The 24108-nt window shown below is 40.4% G+C and overlaps 1 protein-coding gene across 1 annotated transcript; it reads right to left on the minus strand.

The window, feature by feature from the left end:
- Positions 1-1233: 1233 nt before the first annotated feature.
- Positions 1234-18174, minus strand: ca9 (carbonic anhydrase IX). Its single transcript, XM_010889559.5, has 12 exons — positions 17516-18174; positions 11885-11911; positions 9661-9831; positions 9019-9161; positions 7806-7898; positions 7557-7623; positions 5513-5670; positions 5080-5206; positions 4640-4690; positions 2652-2666; positions 2317-2410; positions 1234-1820 (listed from the first exon to the last, which is right to left on the minus strand). The coding sequence occupies exons 1-12, from the start codon at positions 17658-17660 to the stop codon at positions 1760-1762; spliced, it is 1152 nt and encodes a 383-aa protein (XP_010887861.2). The 5' UTR covers positions 17661-18174; the 3' UTR covers positions 1234-1759.
- Between the last annotated feature and the right edge of the window lie 5934 nt (positions 18175-24108).

The raw sequence follows: 24108 nt of genomic DNA on the forward strand, positions 1-24108 counted from the left end.
AAAAACTTTTTTGTTGTGTGTGTGTGTGAAGTATGTTAGTTACTGTCAGTCATAGTAGTGAGACATTTAAACAAAATACATTCGAACAAAATTAGCATTACTGAATATTAGTTTGTGTTTGTGCTTGTTTGTTACCAGTTTGTTTGTTGTCAGTCTAGGCATACTGAAATTCAAAGAAAATAATATAGGCCTTAAACAAAAATTTTGCATGTAGTAGGTTGGAACATTTTAATTGTTGTTACAACTAACCCAAAATCCTATATTATTGAACCAGCTTACCTTACAGCTAACAGGTAAAACATTATCACTAACAACTTGCATGAAAGATATCTAGATAGACACACAATAAACATGATTTAAGTTTGTTATTAGAAGTGTTACAACTAACCCGTGTTACAACCATCCACAGTCTCCCCTACAATTTGCCAATGTGTAATACAATTTTTGCAAGCTTGTGTTATGTGTGAACATTTTCACGTTTGCAAACTTGTAATTTAACATTTGAATACACCGATAACGATTCGCAATTATAACTTATTCTCATAATTATTGTAAATCAGTGTTTTGCTGTGAAACAAAAATCCCTTGCAGATTTGTTTATTTTGCGCAAACTTGAAACTCAGGCACTGCTGGAAGGAGAAAAAATATTTTGTGAATTGGGTGGCATCTTTTACCCCTGAAAGATCTAAAGTAATTCAAGAAAGATGACGTGTTCTCCAAACGTAAGAGGAGTTCTAGATTAGACGATGACGTGTTCTCCAAACGTAAGAGGAGTTCTAGATTAGAACTATAGTTTGTTCCCCTGGGTTGACGTGGCTGATGCCGCGGTCTGTATTTTTTAATAGCAACAATCATTACTAAATATACAGAGTTCATTCGTTGAGTCTGTAAAGCCCACTGATCCCGGATCACCCCATCAAATTAACATTAAACATCCACCTCATTACTTATGACATTAATTCACATACATTCCCACCTGGGGTAAGGTAAAGCTGACATTCCTAGCTCTTCCACAAGTGTGATGCTCCTGCACAGGCTATTTAGTTTAACAGAATAGATTTAAAAATCTGTTTTATAACAACAAACGTAGATCAGAGTATGTAATATGTCACTCTGCATGATAATCTACTGTAGAATTTTACTTCTGATTGACCCTATAAACAGACACTGTATGACTTCAAGTAACCACCATTTTGGTAGATTTTTGGGTACTGTAAATTATGCCAAAAAAGGCAGACTTTATAAAAATGACATTTATTACACATTTGAAGATGCAACTGCACAGGAACACAGTATTGGGGAGAAATTATGGGTAAACTCCAAAAACACTTGGCTTATTAAATGCAAGCACATACAGATGTAAAATGATATACAACACCATCATAATTACAATACTCACATGAAACATTGCCTGCATGACATCAACCAATACAACAATATAACACTTTCTTGCAGCTCCAGTACATTGACTTTCTTCAAAAGGAAAGACATTACATTGGATCAGACACCTAACTTCCCCTCTGGTATTCATCTACATTTTTCCATCACAATAAATAGAGAACATTTGTACACATCCATTCTCAGAGCTGCTACACACAGCTATTAATAGACATCTCACGCACAGATCACACTATATGACATTTATATTGGAGCAAATATCTAACTGGCTTGACCAATATGAATTCTCTCAATTCAGCTTCTATTCTTATTGAAAATTGGTAGAATATTGAATATGAAGGGGACTCCTTTCCAGTGATGTCTATGCCTCTGCTTTCATTGCTGGTTTGTAGATAACATTCTGTCTTGAGTCTTTTGTGATACTGCAGATGGAATGGAAATGCATGCAATTAATGAGTTAGAACATGTACAAGCAGCCAGGGTGTCCTCATTCACTCGATGTGTGCATGTAGGAGTGAAAATAGTTAATTTATTGTAAATGCATGTATAGCCGTCTAGCTATATCTATGTAAAGTATGTTTTAGGCAAAGGGTCAAATCATTAGAAAATATAAATCCCACTGTCAAGAGAACAGAATCACAGGCCAACCTTTTCTCATCCAACCAAACTGACAAATGACATTTAGTCTTTGACACAGGACATTTGGTCTCTCTCAAATCAACAGCTGGTGCTCACAAAAACACAGGAATCTTTCCACTGGTGATTGAAGTCACAGGTATCTCAACGACGTTTGGCTTTGGGAATGGGCAAGCCAGCCAAGGATTGCTAGCATTCTGGGAAGAGCTTTAAGCAATGCCAAAACGTCTACTTTCTCACAAATGAGAAAAGCAAGAATGTGTTGAAAAGGATTGTTCTTACCTTGAGTATTTTTTGTGCTGCTGGCATATGTAGAACGTGAAACAAAGCAAGGTGAGGGCAAATAGAGCCCCAAAGGCTATGGCCAGAACATCACCTTTAAATCAAGAGAAATTAGGTTTTAAACATGTAAATTGTACCAATGGGACAACAGTACAGCTATGGGACATTTTAAAAACAATTGACACTTATTTGATAATACTGTCAGCAGTGTATTTGATCTTCTGTGAGTGCTGTTTAAGAAGTGAATACAATATAACCTATTGTACTCAGAATGTATTGTAATCTATATTTAGATAGAAACTGTTGGATATGAATGATTGTTTAGCCTGGCTTACCTCTTGACAGGCCCTCTTCAGGAACATGAAAGAGAGAGAAACCTGTATTTTTAAACATGTCAAACTCATCTCACTCTCATAAGTAAACATACATGCATATAAAACAGCCACGCCAGAATGGTAAGCATGGCAAACGGCAGCTCAGTGAGGCCTTCCTCTACACAATGGACATCTGAATGCCCCGACAGTCACTGATAGTGCTGAGGCGAAGATTTAGGATCACCTTTCGCGCCCCCCCCCCCCCTCCCCCTCAATTAATAAGCTTCCTGGGGAAATGCGAACCTGCTCCTGTAACGGAGCACCGTCAGAAATCAATCCAGATTCCAATGCGATCCAGCGTCAACGCCAGAGACATCTATGACATTAACGAGAAACTCAAGATGTGTGAAGACTAGACTGCATACAAAGGACTCCAGCAAATGGCATAGGAAACAGCCATAATGACATGTTCAATGGAAACATTCAGATAACAGGAGCATGGCCAGCTGACCTTTAAACTCCTGCTTGTGGGTTGACTTCTCATTAACCCCTTGCCACACTGTCATACTAAACTAAAGGTTGTCTTCAATCACCTCAGCTGTGTTCAGAATTAACCAATCACATTCAAACTCATGTTAAATAGAAGTAATTAAACACCTGCCATCATTTAAAGTGACTGATTAATCACAAATAAAGTTTAACTGTTTTAGTAGGATTTTCCTGACATTTTTCTTGGTTGCATCTCAGAACAAAAGCCATGGTCGGCAGAGAGCTTCCAAAGCAACAGAGGGATCACATTGTTGAAAGATATCAGTGAGGAGAAGGGTACAAAATTATTTCCAAAGCATTACATATACCATGGAGCACAGTGAAGACAGTCATCATCAAGTGGAGAAAATATGGCACAACAGAGACATTACCAAGAACTGGACGTCCCTCCAAAATTGATGAAAAGACGAGAAGAAAACAGGTCAGGGAGGCTTCCAAAAGGCCTACAGTAACATTAAAGGAACTACAGGAATTTCTGGCAAGTACTGGTTGTGTGTTACATGTGACAATCTCCCATATTCTTCATATGAATGGGCTATGGGGTAGGGTGGCAAGACGAAAGCCTTTTCTTACAAAGAGAAACATCCAAGCCCGGCTGAAGTTTGCAAAAACAAACATTAAGTCCCCCAAAAGCATATGGGAAAATGTGTTATGGTCTGATGAAACAAAGGTTGAACTGTTTGGCCATGATTCTAAAAGGTATGTTTGTCGCAAAAAAACAAAGCACATCACCCAAAGAACACCATACCCACAGTGAAGCATAGCAGTGGCACCATCATGCTTTGGGGCTGTTTTTCCTTTAGCTGGAACCAGGGCCTCAGTCAGGGTGGAGGGAATTATGAAAAGTTCCAAATACCAGGCAATTGTGGCACAAAACCTTCAAGCATCCGTTAGAAAGATGAAGAGGAAGTTCACCTTTCAGCATGACAACGACACAAAGCACACATCCAAATCCACAAAAAAGAAGATTACCAGAAGATGATTAACATTTTGGAATTGCCCAGCCAGAGCACAGACCTGAATCCAATTGAACTGAACATCTGCGGGGTGATCTGAAGAGGGCTGTGCACAGGAGATCTGACAGATTTGGAGTGCTTTTACAAAGAAGAGTGGGCAAATATTGCCACATCAAGATGTGCCAAGCTAACAGACTCCTACCCAAAAAGACTTGAGTGCTATAATAAAATAAAAAGGTGCTTCAACAAAGTATTAGTTTAAGGGTGTGCACACTTATGCAACCAGGTTATTGTGAGTTTATGAAAAAAAAAAAAAAATCCCCTCAAAGATTTCAGTTTGTTTTCAATTGGATTGTTCACATTATAGGTCACATTAAAGGTGGAAAAAGTTCTGACATTTCTTTGTCTCATTCTTTTACATCACAAGAACCTGGCACTTTAACAGGGGTGTGTAGACTTTATATCCACTGTAAGTCATATTTGGACTTATAATTGCTGGTTTACCAGATAGTCCAGATGATGTATTGCTCCCTCCAATCCTTCCATTCCCAGAACCTGCAAGCCAAAAAAAAATAAAAAATTGTCAACTAAAATACACAAAGTAGTATACTAATACCCTATCAAGATGAAGAAAATTAATGATTAAGATTATCTTAAGGTCCAACTGCCTGTGGAATGACATAGCTATCAGTAAAATCAGATCTACAAAGGAAAGAAAAAGTTCATTAGTTCACAAAAGGCAAACACTTGGTTTGTCTCATGTGTGTACACAAACCAATGGAGAACAACCAAGAATGTGAAACCTAGGAAATATGAAAGGTGACCATTGACACAGGCTTTATTTTCTACTGTTGTTGATGATGGTGCATGGTTTGTTTAAGAATGTTTCACAAGACAAGGGGGTTGCCTAAGTACACATCAGGTGTACATGGATGTTTACCAACCTATTATGCTGGGAGGGTTCTGGAAGGAAGCTAGGACTTGTCTTCCATATAGAAGCTGAGGTGCTCTGAAGTTCTTGTTTAAGTGCTCCGTTTGGCCAGCTTTCAAGGTGTTCTCCAGGGCTTTCAACTGGGGAAAAACACGACCCACAGCATAGACCATATTAACATGGTAAATTGAGGACAACAGCAAGTGTCATTCAGTGGAAATACAGTTGAGCATTACCAAACAGATTACCAGAAAACTGAATACAAAATTACTAGAACAAATGAAGTCTAAAAGTAACAGCTATATTGTCTGAATCCATTTATTTCTACATGAACATGCAGGCATACAGTAAACGTAATAGCGGATTGCTTCTACTCCCAAGGAGGTATACGTGGTGCAAGTCAAATACTTGAATTAATCTCCAGTTGTAAGGGGTCGCGAACCAACCTGCTTCCTGGACACTGTAATGGTATCATTGAATATGGTCCAATTGACCGTCTGATAGCAGGGAGGAGTGGTGAGGGAACCGTTGTATCTGTAGAAACGCTCCAGGTTGTTGGGCAACAGATGACGGACGTTGAAGCCAGGGATCTCAGTGTTAGCCTCTGGAGAGTAACGTGGTGGTTAATCAAAGTGTCACTATGTGCTCTCCACAATTGTTCATGTCAGACGTGTCATGTCTTGATATGTTGTGGATGGCTTCTAATGCCGTGTAATTTCTGAAAATATTTTACAATATACTATGTATACATCCAGTGGATATAAAAAGTCTACACACCCCTGTGAAAATGCCAGGTTTTTGTAAAAGAATGAGACAAAGATAAGTAATGTCACAAGTTTTTCCACTTTTAATGCGACCTATAATGTGAACAATTCAATTGAAAATCTTCAAGGGGGAAAAATAAAATAAAAACTTTACAATAACCTGGTTGCATAAGGGTGCACACCCTCCTATATCTGGGGATGTGGCTGTGTTCAGAATTAACAAATCACATTCAAACTCATGTTAAATAGAAGTAATTACAAACCATTTAAATTGACTAATTAATCATAAATAAAGTGCAGCTGTTCTAGTAGGATTTTCTTAGTTGCATCTCAGAGCAAAAGCCATGGTCTGCAAAGACCTTCCAAAGCATCAGATGGATCTCACTGTTAAAAGATATCAGTCAGGAGAAGGGTACAACACTTCCAAAGCATTAGATATACCATGGAACACAGTCATCAAGTGGAGAAAATATGGCACAACAGAGACATTACCAAGAACTGGACGTCCCTCCAAAATTTACGAAAAGAAACTGGTCAGGGAGGCTTCCAAGAGGCCTACAGAAATATTAAAGGAACAACCGGAATGTATGGCAAGTACTGGCTGTGTGCTACATGTGACAATCTCCCATATTCTTCATATGAATGGGCTATGGGGTACAGGAGATGTCCTCGCAATCTGACAGATTGAATGCTTTTGCAAAGAGTGGGAAAATATTGCCACGCCAAAATGTGCCATGCTAATAGACTCCTACCCAAAAAGTAGGTGCTGTAATAAAATTAAAAGGTGCTTCAACAAAGTATTAGTTTAAGGGTGTGCACACTTATGCAACCAGGTTGTGAGTTTACTTTATTTTTCCCCCACTCCAAGATTTCAGTTTGTTTTTTAATGGAATTGTTCACGTTATAGGTCACATTAAACGGTGGATAAAGTTCTGAGATGATTTATCTTGGTCTCATTCTTTTACATCACAAGAACCTGGCATTATAACAGGGTTGGCTCTGAAAACTTTATATCCACTGTACAATGTATGTAAAACTAGCATTGATTATAAACTAATTGAGCATTTGGCAATTAAATGACAGATATTAGATGCATGTTGCTGACTTTGTTTTAGTAATAAACTGCAGTTACATTTTTCTTTGTTATGTTTTTGTAATACATAATTAAATCACCAATTTAAACACATTTTTAACCCATAATTATGTCATAGCTAACAGTATCTACAGCTCTGTCTTATTGCAAGAACTCCGCAAATAAAGGAGAAAACTGATCTGACAACCTAAGGGAGTGGCAAGAACACTATTTCACCCAGCACCCTATGCAATGCTAACAAACCCTTATCGCTTTGTGCTTTCCCAGTCCGCTGGCAGCAAAGCCAAGACAGGAATCTAGACTGTGGCGAGCTTGTAACTACACCAGACCACCGCACAACGTGCACAGCCCTCTTGGGCAGGTTTTTGTAGGGGACTGCTGGTGGTTTGATTGCTGTTGCTTTTCATTGTACATAGCGCATTCATTTCTTTATTGAAATGCATGTTGTGCAAGACACCTTAAGAACTAGAATGTCAGGAAAACTGGGTTACATAATCTTCCAATTAATAAAACATTATTGTTCTGGAGTGGTGCCAAAACAATAACAAATTACATGCAATATACGTTGTTTAACTGCAGTTTGGATTCTTAACTCACATACTTTGTTGGTTAAAAGCATATCCTAAGGGTTACCTTCACTGCTGACATCAGTAATAACAGCCAGTATCTTTTCATAGTTTTCATTCTCATGAAGACCAATCTAAATCAACAAGAGACAGGGAGAAGCCTATTAAATTGTTAACATTTGTAATATTTATTTTCATGATCTTGAAGGGCGCTCCTGATATTGATAACCAATTTATTGTCCATGTATCTTATCCGATAAGGATGTAAGAAAACAGTATTGATGTACAGTTTGCAGTGTATAATGCTGACACTTACCTGAATGAAGCCCCCTAAGACAACAAGGCCATCTGATTTGCTGGCTGCCTCTGACATATTTGCATATTTGGAGTTATAGTGAACCACATGAATCTGGAAAGAGAAGCATGGAACAGTATTGACGTCATTTTTAGTATGTTAATATTTTCAAACTATGTATTTGACAGATTTTTTTTTTGGAGTTAGCACTTTGTAATATCTACACACAATAGGCTATTGTATAAAGCAGGAGTATAAAGCAGTTTATTCAGAATTTGTGAATAATTATACACATTCGTTTTTATGAAGGACCTTTTTGTAAACAAATAAAAAACCTTTGTGTGGACTTGTCATAAATCCTAGTGTAATTTTACACAGACAAATCAACTGTTGTGAATTTTTTTTTACTGTGACCTGAGGGTGAGAGTTTCCTTTACAAGGATGAATTGTTCACAAACCAACTTCTAAGTAATGCTGAGTCTTTGTTTTTACCAAATTAGGCAATATTTTGTGTCACATCATATGCTTACAACAGTGTAACTGTTATTTCCCTTAAAGAGCATTGGGTACTTCTATAACGCCTGGAACTGGCATATCCATCTTTTTGTATAAGAAATTACACTTGGCTCTGAAAACAGGAAGTATTCATGAAAAATACTGTCAACAAACAGTTTAAGGTCATTCACACAGTAATAGGTAGGGGGGTGAACCGTTATGGACTGGGGAGGTAAAAAACAAAACAGGAAGCGGAGAATTTCCTGGGGAAAGAAGCTCGACATTTAGGGTGACTGAAAGTGGCTTTAGCTGCAGATGGAGTGGAAGAGAAGATGCAGGGGAGAAAGGAGACGAGTGATACTGTAGTTCACCCAGAAGTCTGGCTTTCTTCCATTTTGCCTCTGCTGCCCTGCAGCCCCGTTCTGTGAGTTCGTAATGAGTGAATTAGCCACGGAGGAAGGTTTGAAGAAGACAGGGCCGCGTTGACTGGGAGGAAAGGGGACAGTCGCAGTCATGGACTGAGTTATGTGAGGACCACGGAGTGGAAGAGGCAGCATCAGGAAACAGAAGTGAGTACCAGATTGGATGAGAGAAGTGAGTAAATGACTGAGTTACTGTGTGTGTGGGAGTAACGCCTCATTACTAAGAAATGAAATGCTTCATTTTGTGTGTAGTTACTCAAAAGTGGTGAACTTTTTTTGAACCTACAATAATTCTAGAAGTATCCGGACTTCCTCACCTCTGCCGGGAAATGGACGTTGTCTATGGTGTGTTCGGATCCCGGCACTTCTGGTGTTCCCCAGTGGAAATGCAGTTGGGCGGCCCGGAACTCGTGGTCAAACCCAGTGACGATGCGCATGGTGCTGGGCAGAATCAGCTCTACTGCAGAAACACACAGGCTACAGAACATCAAACCACATGGAATGACACTGTTCATACTAGTCTTGGCCACGTAGAAGCATCTGCGCAGCCTCATCGCAGCAATTCCAGACAGGCGTTGTGGGGTTGAAGAATATGACACGTCTCCTCCAAAAACACCAGAAAGTCATTCCGCTTGTTATTACAACGATCGCTAAACCAGAAAGTACTCAACAGCACCTAAGCGCTTGGGGGGGGAGAACGCATTTAATCGCCCCAACGACAAAATTAACTTGCAGGCAACCCAACCTACCAAAAGGAGTGAATAGAGTGGGTTGAGTCAAGACAACCTTGACCAACATCAACCCCACCAGCCCCCGGATGGTGCCAAGCCAATATCCATCGCCCCCAACGCGACACACACCAGGGCATTAGAACCTGAACTCCAGACCATTCGGGTGCCTACCAAATTACCGTTGAACTCACTGCCAACGTCGCCTACGTTAGATAGTCAGGAACTTACAGGTGTGTCCGTTGTTCCAAAGAGTCAGCGCCGAGTCATCAGTCAGGTCATAACCCTCCAGGGTTATGGGTGGCAGCTTGGGGTCATGAATGGCCTTCCTGGTATCAATGTCAATGGGAGACTGGGACTTTCCACTGCAGTGTGTGAAGTTGAAGGTCCAGGCCGTCTGATCTGTCAATGGGAAATCATTAATGGAACAACGACCCCTCACAGGGTGACTGTGGCGTTAATGATTCGTCACGCCTCAAATCTCTGTGAAGCACAAGTCTTTTGGCCCGAAAGATCGACATGGGAAGTATCGCATGTCATGTAAGCATGTAGAAACACCAACAGTGGAGAGTGAATGGTAAATCCTGAAATCTTGATGGCCGCCAGGAAATACTGATGACCACTAGGAAATTAGTGATGACCACATGAAAACAATGATAAACACCCAGGTGTAATACATTATTCATTATGTGCGTGTGAAGGAACTGAAAAATGTCAGTTCTATTTACCACCCATTCAATAAGCCTTTATTTTCTAGTACATCCAGATGTATATCCCATGTGTAAGACCACAAAACCTAGGACATGCCCTGTATGATGTCATTTGAATACTCTAACTGGTGTTCAATTGAGAAACATGTCCTCGGTTTCTGTGTCTGATCATTTGCTATTATTGGAATGTTTGTGTTCTACAAATGTTTCTGTGGTCTGACTATAGCACCTAAGGTCATGCCTTAATCCCCTTATCTTGACCCATGCATAGACCACTGTCTTACGACATGGTGCCAGAAAGCATAGATTGGAATGTGTCCCAACTGAGAGAGCTAAGAGGAGATATTCTTCAAGGTTAGTCTTGTGATCCTTAGGTTAGCTGTCTAACCCCCACAACTTTAGCATTGAGGATAAAAGACGGAGTGGGTTTTATAAAGTCTCCTGTGACTTTATAAAGTTGCTCTCGCAACAACTCAACATCTCCCGAGAGCTTTTATCTTTGATACTTGTACTTTATCTCATGAAGATGAGATTATACTTGTAATTTAATTGTAATACTCTTGTACATATTAAAATCATTTGTTACATTAATTCGTTGACAATTTGGAATTCATCCAAACCAGGTCTAAATCCTGTTCCATCTTGTATAGGTTGTAATGTTAACACCTGCTACCAGTCTTAGGGGATATAGATCAGTGATGGTTTCATAACCAGTCAGATCAAAAATATTAAACACATTAATTAGGTAATTTTGCGGTCTTGCATTTATCAAGCAATTTAACTGGAAGGTCAATGAACATTTTTATTAAATTACCTGATGAGTTTTTCCTGCTTAAAAGCAAGCTACAGGAAGATGTTTTGTATCATAAAGGCATACTTTAACAGGGGCATGCTCCCGTCACATCAATGAACACCAAAGCTATGTAAAGTGTCTTCAGAATTGACAAATGTAGAGTTGTGGCACATTATGGTGTTATTTTATTACATGCTCTTAACGTGATGTTTTTATTATACATAAGACATCCTCTGACTCAGAAATAGAAATTTTCAGAGAGATGTTCTTGTAGAAATATCAGAATACTTTAGCAGAAGAGTTAGAGGTTGATAGGGCTATAAAAGGATTTCCACAGATCAGTCTACAGATGGAGAAAAAGTCAACACCACTTCTGCTCTCCCTAGGAGTGTGTCCAGCAATGTTCACAGGAAAGGCACATTGCTCTATGGTTAAGGACAGAGGTGTAAAAAGTATAACGTAGAAATACTCGGCTGGGTTTGACTGTGTTTACCACTTTAGGGAAGTTTGTAATGAAGACCTAAATTACCAGATGAAGGTAGTTCATAATTAACTAGTCCGTAATACAAGGAATAGTGAAATATTATCTAATTTGGTCTCTGGTTAGTTACAAATTACTATTACCTGGTAAATTAAGTCTTAATTAGAAACTTCCCAAAACTGGTGAACACAACAAAATACTTTGACTTTGTACTTATACATATCTGGTTAAGGAGCTGACAAGGAACCCACAGGCAACAGCCAAGGATCTGCAGGCCTTTCTAGCACATTAGTCACAGTTTTAAGTGTTTAAAATCACACTGCGTTTATCTATTGTTGTGACAGATGAAGATAGACAGTATTTTAGGAGCCATTTATGCAGGTCTCTAGGTAATTCTGAAGGGATAACAAACCTTTTCTCACACCTGTAAGAAGAAATTCATTAATAAAGTATTTTTTCATGTGTATTTACCTTTGTAGCCCCAGGGAACACCGTGACCTGAAGGAGGGAGAGGACAAATGATGCATTAATTCAGGTTTTGAAGATATTAACTAGTCAGTGATTTATTCTGAAAATCAGAATAATATCGATTAGCATTCATTTACATTATGGGTTACTATACATATGTTCTTTCAATTGGGAGCTTACATTTTGCTGATCACTTTGGACTGGCCTGAAGAATGTTGGTCAAGGAAGTGGAAAATACCGATGTACCGACGCAAAGGCTGGGAACGGGAATAAACCGTAAACCCCCCTTATGCATCAGGCTAACCAAACATGCATCCACTTAAAACTGGTCAACCATTTCGGACACTGTATTTAAGGAATAGGTCTTTAAGCAGTTAACAGGAAGTGGCGGTTAATCCAGGTATCGGAGCACATCGTCACTGGAGGACTCATGTACAGGGAGATGTGTCTTCTGTTACTGTTAGCGACACTTGTGATCCCCGCTCAGCGCCCTAGCGTGAATGTGGCTATTGTTCAGCGTGCCAACAAGCCTGGTCCGAGGGGCTCGGATGGGACACAGAGCCAGGTTCCTAAAGGAGCAGAGACCCTGGGTGGCAGCGCTAGTGGAAACTACAGAGAAAAGCTATTCAGCAGACCATGAGTGACCATGAACCCGGCAGGGAGACAGAGACCGGTCGTGGTCTCCACTGTGAATAGCTACTCAGTTTCAACGGTTGCAGTTATGAATACATAAAAAAAAAAAAAAGGATATTATCAGACCAGTGAGGTCACCAAACTACAATCACATTCACATGAGAAAAATGTGTTTTTAATGCAGATTGGTTGAAATCAGCAGTGTATTCCACAGTTATGAAGTTAGATTTTACTATTATATGGTGATAGCAGGCTGATTCAAGCAACAAGGGATCTCAGGGATTACATGTATATGAAAACCTCCCCAAAAAAATCTAACAAAATGTATCAATGGGGTGAGAACTAAGTGCTCATAACCAGACAAGAAATGCTAAAAACCAGCAACATTAGCAGACTAATCCAGACAGAACTTCATTCTTAGAGGCAATGAGGATTTTTTAAAATATTCAGATTTGTCATAGGAACTGATTTAAACTATGTAGATAGTTCTCAGAATGTTCTCTCGTCAAAAGTAACATTTTTCACCCTACTGGAAGATTTGTTTTTGCTTAATTGGAGCATTTCTTCTAATATCAAGTTTTATTTTAGGTTATTTTTGAGGAAGCATTTATTTATTTTTGTATGTGCTGTATCCAGACACTCCGAGATTCATTGTGCCTAAGAATAGCTGTATACTGACAACTGGCCCTATACCACACCCCTTGGTGCCTTATTCCTTAAATACTTTTCCCTGTCTTCATGTCGCAACTACGCAATCTTGACAAGAAGTTTAATTAACTGTACAACCGGCAGTGAATCTCACCACAAGGAAAACCTCATGGTCCCTGTCTGTGATGCATACTTTAGTCATGGGTCCGGTATGAGGGGAGCGGACTCTTTGAGAGCCAGGCTGTGCCGTTCCAGTCACCCACTGCACACAGCCGGACGGTCCGCTGTAATTTAAGTTCCTCAGAAAGTTAGCGTTTTCCATTCATTCCCCTCCCGAGGGAATGTCCAGTTGATTCACCTGCCTCGTTGATGTAGGGCTGGACTTAATGCCACGGAGGCAGAAAAAGAGTTCCCAACCACTGAAAAAAGCCACAGGCACAAATCTATGTTTAACACTCAGTTCGCAAAATGGTGAATTTCACCCAGACCACCGATTTAACCGGCACGTTTCTGCGCTCGCCAGCCACACAACAGTGTGTGTTTTACTGTTACTGAGTCTGACACGTAGTGAAGGGTTGGCTGATGAAATGCTGGACTGCACATTCTGAATGACTGTACCTTCTTCCCAGGGTACTGACTCTACGTGCCTCAGAGAACGTGCGAGTCCCAGAACAGAATTAGACTTGTTCCACATGACTCAGAATGTGCAGGCGAACAATCAATAAGACATTTCTTTCACATGGCGTGTAGCTGCCAATAACATACTGACGTCAATGGTGTAAAGTATTGGGACATTTTTAAAACTATGGGAAATCAAACCTACTGCTTCTGTGATGAATGCTAAGTTACTTTTCTTTTTAAAACCCCTTATTAGTCCAACTTGTAGAATGCCTGTACTTAATTAGCTTACATTTTTTAAAGCAGTTCGTTTTTACTTTCATTGTCTCCATGGTACGGATCAACACAACATAGATTTGTCCAATGATGCCTGAGCTTTGGATAGGTTTTATTTAGTCAATTTAATTGGATGTAAATCCTTTTCTAAATCTTTCTAGTCCCAATTATTGAAATAAAGATCACGTTGAAAATAGCAGACCTTCCTATTCCTCACAAAGATGTCTAGCAACAAATGTTGAATTTTATTCCATCCCAGTGTTGAATCCTGTTTTGGGTGAAAAACAGAAAACATATGTTTGTTCCAAATATGGATTAGTACACTCACCGTTTTGGCATTTATTAACAAGGAAACCCTAATACCTTAGTTTGTTGGGCAACTTCCATTGATGCCAACATTCTTGTTATAAAAGAGCTGAATAATTCCTTGTTTTTGGAACTCATTGAAAACGTCCTATAGATAAAGCAGGTCTTTATCTAAGGCCATTATTTTTGACAAAAGAGGAATGGTTGTTCTGTCCATGTCAACGGTCCATTTATCAGCATATCCATTAGGGACAGCTTTCTATTTGACATCCTCGTTACGAGGTACAATAAATTCATTCAAATGTAAGATGTTTATCCAGCAGCTCTAGGTCGCATCCGTTGCCCCCACTTAGCTCCAGTATTTGGTAGCAGATGTTGGCAAGTCAAGTGTGTAGTCAGTGTCAATATACTGGATGGATGTCACTTAGATCGTTAACACCACTGTAACTTCCTGGAAGAAAAAAAAAGACGGCCGCGATGAAACTTGATTTCAATTTTAATGCTCAGAAAGACCAGATATTGGCATAATTATCCATGAGACGTTTGCTGCATGGCGTACATAAAAAGACGTAGTCGAGAGGAGCCATACGGATAATAAATACAAGTAGAAAATGTGCTCGGCGTATTTAAACACCGAATTATTTGTGTGTTCCAGGTGGTCCACAGAAAGTCCGGAACTACGGAGGAGCAGCGTTTTGGTCACGTATCATTGTTTTATGAGAACAGGAACATGTTGTTAATGGAGTTTGAGCTGGGAAACGCTTGCTTGAGCAAACGCCTGACACTTGGATTGCTACTACTTCGTGTGCCCCTTTATGTTCGGTGTGTTGCCTTGTGATATAACTACTTTATACAGTCAAATTAATCTGTAAGATGGAGATATTATGCATTCTGAATTACGAAGACGTTCCAACTGGAACGGATTACCAACGTAAAATGAATGTACAAGATGCCTTACTCGTCCGTTATACCTTGATGCCTTGTAATGTTCCCCCAAGAGGAATAGTTCAACTTCCAAGTAAAGAGGATGTCTGGTGTCTATCCATACCTCGTGGGCCTTAGTGAAGGCTGATCCACCCCAGGCTGCCTCATTCCCAGCCAGCGCCTCACTTGCAATGATAATTGACGTTTCTCTGGGAGGCATAAATTACATCCCAGGAGATTATAAAAATGTTAAGACACCTTTGTGAAGGTAATACAATAAAGCATGATGAACATTACCAGCTCATCTTAAAGCCATGGCTTTAATGAAGGTTTTTCACAGGACCACTTACTCTTTGGCTGTCACATTTGCCCATTATCCCCCGCATAGCTCGGATTTTATTTCGGCTGTCTGGGGAAAATGTAATACTAGTTGTCCTTTACAGTTTCCTCGAATCTACACAGTTAACTCAAAATATATTTTTACACCTGCTAAAAACTGCTGGACGAAAGTGAAAGTATATAGTCCGTGAGATCTGTATTGTGTGTAGGAGGGGAAGACGGCGTTTGAGTGAACCTGAAAAGCACTTGAAATTCGCTTATGCTCGGCATGGTTGACAATTCCCGTGTATAGAAATAATAGTCCACTACTTTAGTGATTGTATTATTAAAATTAATCATTAACCGAATAAGTGATCATCAATTTGAATAATATAGCGCGGAGACAAACCGTAAGACCTAAACAAACCCCCAGCAATGTGCAGCACCTGAGAAAAGACCATGTGCCAGAACACGCACTAGACATGGCGTTGAGATGTGGGACGTGAAGTCATATACGCCTGATAGGAATGAAGGGCATGATTTAGTGGCCAGAATGGGAAAAGGGCCAAGTGGGAATCAAACCAGGCCAGAACCGTTTACACCCAAACTTGTACAGTAAGTGTCAAGGGACTTTTTGGTGACCAGAGAGTTAGGACACCCTTTTAACATCACATCTGAAAAACAGCAATGTGCCTGGGGCAATGTCCCGCTCACTGCCCTGGGACATTTTGATCTTAAGATCATAGGGAAGAGTGACTCCTACTGGCCCTCCAGAAGCATCGGGTCAACTATCCGGGACTGACCTTGTCGAGCTTCAGCAGCGATACATGGCATTACAGGTTTCCATTGACCCAAGTTTATTCAACAAAACAAATGTAAAAATCTTGCAACATTTGTCAGATGTAGACATTTTCCAGAGATAGAATCAATTTGTATACATTTGACAGGGGTAGTTACTTTATTGAACAAATAAACTGTGAATCTTGAAATCCAAACTGATTAACTACATCTTTTCATGATTTTACATCTCCATTTTAAATTAAATAATACAACAGAATAAAATAATATCTGCAAATGCAATCACAAATGTGGGCAATCCTATGTTGAAATCAAAGCCATTGAACTATGAAGCACTAAGTTCTCCCATTTAAGAGTTTATTGTCCAAAGTCTATCACTTATCTTGGTTTCATTAAGTCTAATGACAATTATGGTGACATATCTGAACTGTTAAATCAGCTTGAGAAATCTATCGGACTCACTGACAGTGTTAAAGAACAACACTGGCTCAGATTTTCCATGCGTTTAAACACTTGCGTGACTAATCTCTTGACGGCTTAAACACACAATGGGTTTAACTTTTTTTAATAATCGTAATCATAACTTTACCATAAGTCTAATATGTACATGAAATGTTAAGCAAGAAAGTCTGGCTTGTAAGTGTAAAACTTTGAGTACCAACTTGAGTAATAGTTTTTTATTAATTTGTTTAAACAAAATCAAGAGTAGCATTCAAGTATTAAAATTAATTAAAAAAGTAGCATTCATCATGAAGGAATCTCGAAATAAGCTACGATACATGACCAAACAGTTTGTGTATACCCCTAGTTTAAAGGACCAGACACTGCTTCCACAAGCTGTTGATTCACAATGTACCCAACACCAATTGAAGCACTGCAAACATCACACTAAAACACATACTACATGGACCGAACGGAAATGGCAAATTAAATGAAATAATTACCATTATTCTTTCAAATACCTGCCTATGCAATTTGAGGCACCACACACACACACACACTTCCCTTGGGGTTCTTTGACTATTCTTGTGGGAGAACCCATTTTTTGGTTATGGAATAAGCTATGGAACCCCATTGTTTTATTAAGAGTACATCACATGTGCTCAAACTCACCCTTAGAATGATGCCCCTTGCTCTCCTTCTCACTGCTCCCATTGTCATCATCATCCTCCTCCTCCTCAGACGATGATGAAGAGGAGGACGCGTTTACCACCAGACCCTGGAGGACGAGGAGGATCAGGAAGATCTTGAGCATCATCCGGTCAGTGTGATTGTCTTCAAAGTCTCCTCAATAGGCTCACCAGTGTCGAACAGGCCACGGCAGAAGTCCCCTGGTAATGATTCTTTTAGGCAGTCTGTCCCCAGCCAGGGACGAACTTTGATTTCAGTCAATAGGCACTGTGGACTTCCTCTGGAAATGTTTCACTGAGCCAGAACTTGACTAGTTATCAGTGCTGGCAGGCACTCAGTAGTAATGGTTTCCTGATTAGCGAATTGTTTTCAGCTGGGCTAAACAGAGAGGTCAAGAGAGCACCCTTATTTAACTATAACGCATGACAAGGTTCAGCCACTCCACTCATCAACTCGTCTCCTTATGTACTCAAGCTCACCTGGGCTGGGCTTTTAAAAATCTCCTGAGGCTGCCGAGGCCTCCAATCAGGGATCCAGAAGAGGCGAAAGGTTCCCAGTAAACCCCCCCCAACAAAAAAAAAAAACACACCCACACAACATAAGTTACTCCTTTTTGCAGGTCCTCATACACTCACAGGCACACACTCATGGGCACAGGCCTTATCTAATCTGCAGCCTAATTTAGGCTGTATTTTTCTTACTTGTGGGTATAGATGTGTGAAGTCCAAAAGACTGCCCCTGGGGGAGGTGCCACAGACTTTTGATGGAGTGAGGAATATGTGGTTGAAATGTAGCCAATGACTTCACAGTCCCCCAGTCCAAAATATATTTAAGGCAATGTACAATCTTGAACACGGAATTCCCTATAAAAATATCCCTATAAAAATATATATTTCACAGCAGCATTTTGTCTGATCGGAAAGTAACATATTGCCCCTTAGCTTCATTCGTAACTAAGGAGTTTTATTTCTGGTCTTCACTAATGCGACAATTCCTTTGTAGTAAACACAGCGGCGCTCGGTCTGAGGAAAGGGATTTCAGGAGAACGTTAGTCATTCTCAATATTACGTGGAAGGCAGATTCAGTTCTAGTTTTTTAAAATTCAGCCAATACCAACATTCCCGTTCAAATAGCTATGACATTAAATTCATGAGCTCAGTCAATTGAGAAACAACTCTCGTCAGTGACCATCTGGCCAAAAGACAGAAGGATACATTCATCAATTAAATGCAATAATTTGCAAAAAATTGGTTGCAAAAATTGGTTTTCAAAAACCATGATGACATTTTCATATAATTGTATCTATTTTCTTCCAGTTTCTTTCGCCCTGGTGCTTATTGAGAAGGAATAGGGCAGTTCAACAGTCCGAAAAGCACCTTCCAGTAAACTTAGACGATTTCCCGCTGGATTGCCAGGCAAGAGCAGCCAGACCGAGAAAAGCTTAAAGATGGTTAACTGGCACCTCAAAACCAATTATCCTCTCGTCAATTGCCACTATTTTCGTTGATGCAATATACACTGGGTCAAAATGCCAATATAGGAATGACCCAAAAAGTAGCCTACATTTATTCTGCATTGATCTATAACATATTTTTATGAAAGCTTGCTTTCTGGCCAACCGACACTTCTAGGTAGACGATTTTGCGACGCTTCGGCTGTTTCATCCAGCTCTGGACAAAATGTAGGTTACCTTCTGTAGTGTCAACTGTGCCGACAATTAATGAACAGCGCTTCCGCTCACATTTATCTTGGCATTGGATTCCATCGATTTCTTTTCTTCCGAATGCAACGGTTTAAATTGCTGTTTTGAATTGTGTCATCTGGAAAGTGTCAGGAATTGTATAACTCAGTGGTTCTAAGGTGTCACGCGTGCCTTTGTCGCCACCTTGTTGCAGTTCGAAAAGTGTGCTGACTGACCTGAGACATGCAACCGTTATTTCGTGTCATTAACCAGCCGCAATGTTGCTCCTGTAAAACAATTAGGTTGGCTCAGTCGAGTGGAAGTCTTAAACAGCCCACGTGGAATTGGAAAGACAGGAGTTATTCATTAAAACGTCCTACAGGAAAGCGTGAATTTAATGAGGGATTACAATACAGAACGCAGCTTTTAATCCTCAGTGTTTGGCTGATATAAATAGCCATTAATATAAGCCAAAGCACATTTTCTCCAAGCCCTGCTCTAAGTGTGAAAGAAAAGGGGATATCTGCCTAAAAAGATTTATAAAAACGATAATTAAACAAAAAATGTTGTTCACTTTGGTAGATGAGACGAAATAACTTTTGTGACTAGTCTTGACAAACGCTGACCTACTAGACGCAATTTTTTGAAAGTTGAAGTTTTTCAATGCCAACAGCTCATTTATATAATTACATAAAATGCAGGCAAAGCCGTAGCATTTGGTGAACGACTTTAGATACGGTTTAATGTGAGGTTGTGCTAATTATCCTATTAGAAGCAATGGCTAGTAAGGTTGATTTTGACTGATTGGATTACACCAAATTTTTAGTCTTAATTGTATTCCCTGTCAGTCATATGCTTACTATAGGTTAATGAGGAGATTCATTTGATTTGACAAATTAGTGTTACTAAAACAGGGACAATTGTTTTACTCAAATGTGTCCTTTTGACAATAAGTAGACACCATTTTTTTTTGCTAAAGCATTAAAATGACTAAACCTGGTCTACATAAAGAAGGTGCCAAAATGAACACTCAACATTTACTATGCCTTACAATTTTGCCAAAAGAAAACTACTATCTTAATTTTTTTTTTCTGATATGCTTTCAGAAAAATGATAGTCAGAAAAACATATGGTCAAACACAGGCACAGCCCTAACAAAACTGGGCGGTTTGTTCCCTTGAGACAAAATAAGGAAAAAAAATGTATTTGCTGTTTATCCTCTTCGTATTTCATTCAAAATACACCGTCCCCTCCCCGAAACCATCTTCCTCCTTCCCTGGTTGTTTAGCATTTTAAGTAATATTCTTGATTTCAGAAACAAAAATCCTTTTCACCATACACCATTCAGGAAGTTATTTCAGCAGAACTCTCTCTTCATATATATCCAACATAAGAGTTTTTCTTCAGTTTTCACAGTTTCAGTGTTAAGCCAAAAATAAAATAAACAAATAATGTTAATAATAATAATAATGGTTATCCTACCAAGGACCCGTTGTGGTAGCTCCGCAGTAACTAACAGGATGGAAAGTGATTTCAGGGACACACAGATTATTAAATATAATAATAATGAGCAAGTGAATGAATGAAAAAACACTTCTGATGGGAGTGAATTTAAGTAGGACTATAAAACAATTAAGGATATATTCTATTTCTTATAGAAGTTGATAATTAACACCTTGGGGCATGGCAAAATCACCTAAATTCACTGAAATAATGTGTTCAAAATATATATAATTCCCTTTCAACAGTATTTCTCAGTTTTTTAAGGTTTAGGACACCTGCCCTCATATTTAAAAACTTTTGGAATTTATTTGCCTAGGGACAGGAATGCTACTACGTAGTTGGAATGACCCACATACCTTGCTCAAAAAAATTTGACACGTAATCATCACAGTATAACACCAAGTCAATTAAACTTCAGGGATTTCAATCTGTCCAGTTAGGAAGCATAAGCAATTGTAAATCAATGTCACCTCTTTTGGTGCAAATGAAAGTGAGAACAGGTGCACTGGAGGAAGACAACCCCAAAAAAGGGGATGGTTTTGCAGGTGGTGGCCACAAACAATTGCTCTCTCATCCTTCCTGGCTGAATCTTCTCCAGTTTTGCATTTTGCTAGTGTCCTTGTCACTACTGGAAGAATCAGGTGGTACCTGCAGCCCATTCAGGTTGTACAGGTAGTCCAAATCCTCCAGGATGTCACGTCTATATATGCCATCGCAAGAAGGTTTGCTGTGACTCCTAATACAGTCTCAAGAGCATGGAGGAGAGACCAGGAGACGGGCCGTTACACAAAGAGAGCTGGACATGGCCGTAGAAGGGCATCAACCCAGCACCAGGAGCAGTATCTGCTCCTTTGTGTAATGAGGAAAAGGAGGAACACTGCCAGAGCTCTACAAAAGTTACTGGTGTGCGTGTTTCTGACCAAACTGTCAGAAACAGACTCCCTCAGGGTGGCATGAGGGCCCAACATCCTCTAGTGGGACCTGTGTCACAGCCCAGCACTGTGCAGCTCGACTGGCATTCACCAGAGAACACCAGAATTGGCAGATCTGCAATTGGCGCCCTGTTCTTTTCACAGATGAGAGCAGGTTCACACTGAGCTTGTGATGGACGTGAAAGATTCTGGTGAACGTTATGCTGCCTGCAACATTATCCAGCATGACCAGTTTGGTGGTGGGTCATTGATGGTCAGTAGAGGCATATCATTGGAGGATTGCACAGACCTCCACGTGCTAGCCAACAGTACCCTGACTGCTGTTCGGTACCAGGACAAAATCCTCAGACATTAAGCTGGTGCAGTGGGCCCGGGTTCCTCCTGGTGCAGGACAATGCCTAGCCTCATGTGACCAGTGTGTGCAGGCAGTTCCTGGATGACGAAGGCATTGATGCCATTGACTGGCCCTCACATTCACAAGCCCTGAATCCAATTGAGAATATCTCAGACATTATGTATTTGTGCATCTGACGCCACAAAGTAGCACCACAGACTGTTCAGGTGCTCACTGATGCCCTGATCCAGGTCTGGGAGGAGATCCCCCAGGACATCATCCATCGTCTCATCAGGAGCATGCCCAGATGATATCAGGAGCTCATACAGGCATGGGGGGCCATATACACAGTCACATTATGAGTTGCCGTGATGAGATTCATGCAAATTGGAACAGCCTGTGATTTCAATTGTTTGCAATCGGTGTGAGTTTGTCCGAAAATCAGTCAGTATCTGGTGTAACCACCATTTGCCTCACGCAGTGCAACACATATCCTTCACATAGAGTTGATCAGTTTGTTTAGTGTGGCCTGTGGAATATTGGTCCACTCCTCTTCAATGGCTGTGCGAAGTTGCTGGATATTGTCAGGACCTGGAACACGCTGTCGTATACGCCGAACCAAACATGCTCAATGGGTGACATGTCCGGTGAGTATGCTGGCCATGCAAGAACTGGGATGTTTTCAGCTTCCAAGAATTGTGTACAGATCCTTGCTACATGGGTCCGTGCATTATCATGCTGCAACATGAGGAAATGGTCGTGGATGAATGGCACAACAATGGGCCTCAGGATCTTGTCACGGTATCTCGATAAAATGCACCGGTGTTTGTTGTCCATAACACACGCCTGCCCATACCATAACCCCACCGCCACCATGGGCCACTTGATCCACAATGTTGACATCAGCAAACCGCTCACCCACACGACGCCATGGCTGTCTTCCATCTGCCCTGTACAGTGAAAACCGGGATTCATCCGTAAAGATTTCCAAAGTGCCAGACACCATCGAATGTGAGCATTTGCCCACTCAAGTCGGTTACGACGACGAACTGCAGTCAGGTCGAGCCCCTGATGAGGACAACGAGCGTGCAGATGAGCTTCACTGAGTTTGTGCAGAAATTCTTTGGAAATTCTTTTGATTAAGCAGCTGTCTGGGTGGCTGGTCTCAGATGATCTTGGAGGTGAAGATGCTGGATGTGGAGGTCCTGGGCTGGTGTGGTTACATGTGGTCTGCGGTTGGATGTGCTGCCAAATTCTCTGAAACGCCTTTGGGGACAGCTTATGGTAGAGAAATGAACATTAAATTCACTGGCAACAGCTCTGATGGACATTCCTGCAGTCAGCATGCCAATTGCACGCTCCCTCAAAACCTGCAACATCTGTGACATTGTGCTGTGTAATGGAACTTTTACTGTGGCCAGCCTAAGGCACACCTGTGCAATAATCATGCTGTCTAATCAGCATCTTGATAAGCCACACCTGTGAGGTGGATGGTTTATCTCAGCAAAGGAGAAGGGCTCACTAACAGAGATTTAGACAGATTTGTGAACAATATGAGAGAAATAAGCCTTTTGTGTACATAGAGAAAGACTTAGATCTTGTGAGTTTAGCTCATGATAAATGGGGGCAAAAACAAAAAAGTGTTATAATTTTGTTCAGTGTATTTTCAATTATCGAAGTGCCTCCTCCATTGCAGTACGCAAAGATATCTCTGGCCCTTTCCTTCTGCCTAATGAAATTCAGTAAACTCCAATATTGCCACTCCCAATTTATCGACATGTACGGACCAAATGCTTATGCTTTATTTTTACGTGGTTCTTATTTGGTTTAACTCTTGCCTTGCCAAGTTATTCTATCATCAACGCAAGTAGGCCACGCTATACAGGGACGGTGGTATGTGCGGTACGCTGTACATAGGTGACACGGACCGTAAAACTTGGCACACAATGAAAGGAAATTGTGGTGGCGACAGATCTAACAGACACTAACAGCACTCAGTAGTGGACGTTAACCAGTTCCACCGGAAGCGATTTGCACCAGCCAAACAGGGCTCCGTTGACAACGACTGACAAACATGTTAAGGAGCCATACAGCAGAAAGAACTACACGTCATTGGGAAACAACA

Source organism: Esox lucius, chromosome 14 (assembly GCF_011004845.1).
Source record: "Esox lucius isolate fEsoLuc1 chromosome 14, fEsoLuc1.pri, whole genome shotgun sequence".
Lineage (NCBI taxonomy): Eukaryota > Metazoa > Chordata > Actinopteri > Esociformes > Esocidae > Esox > Esox lucius.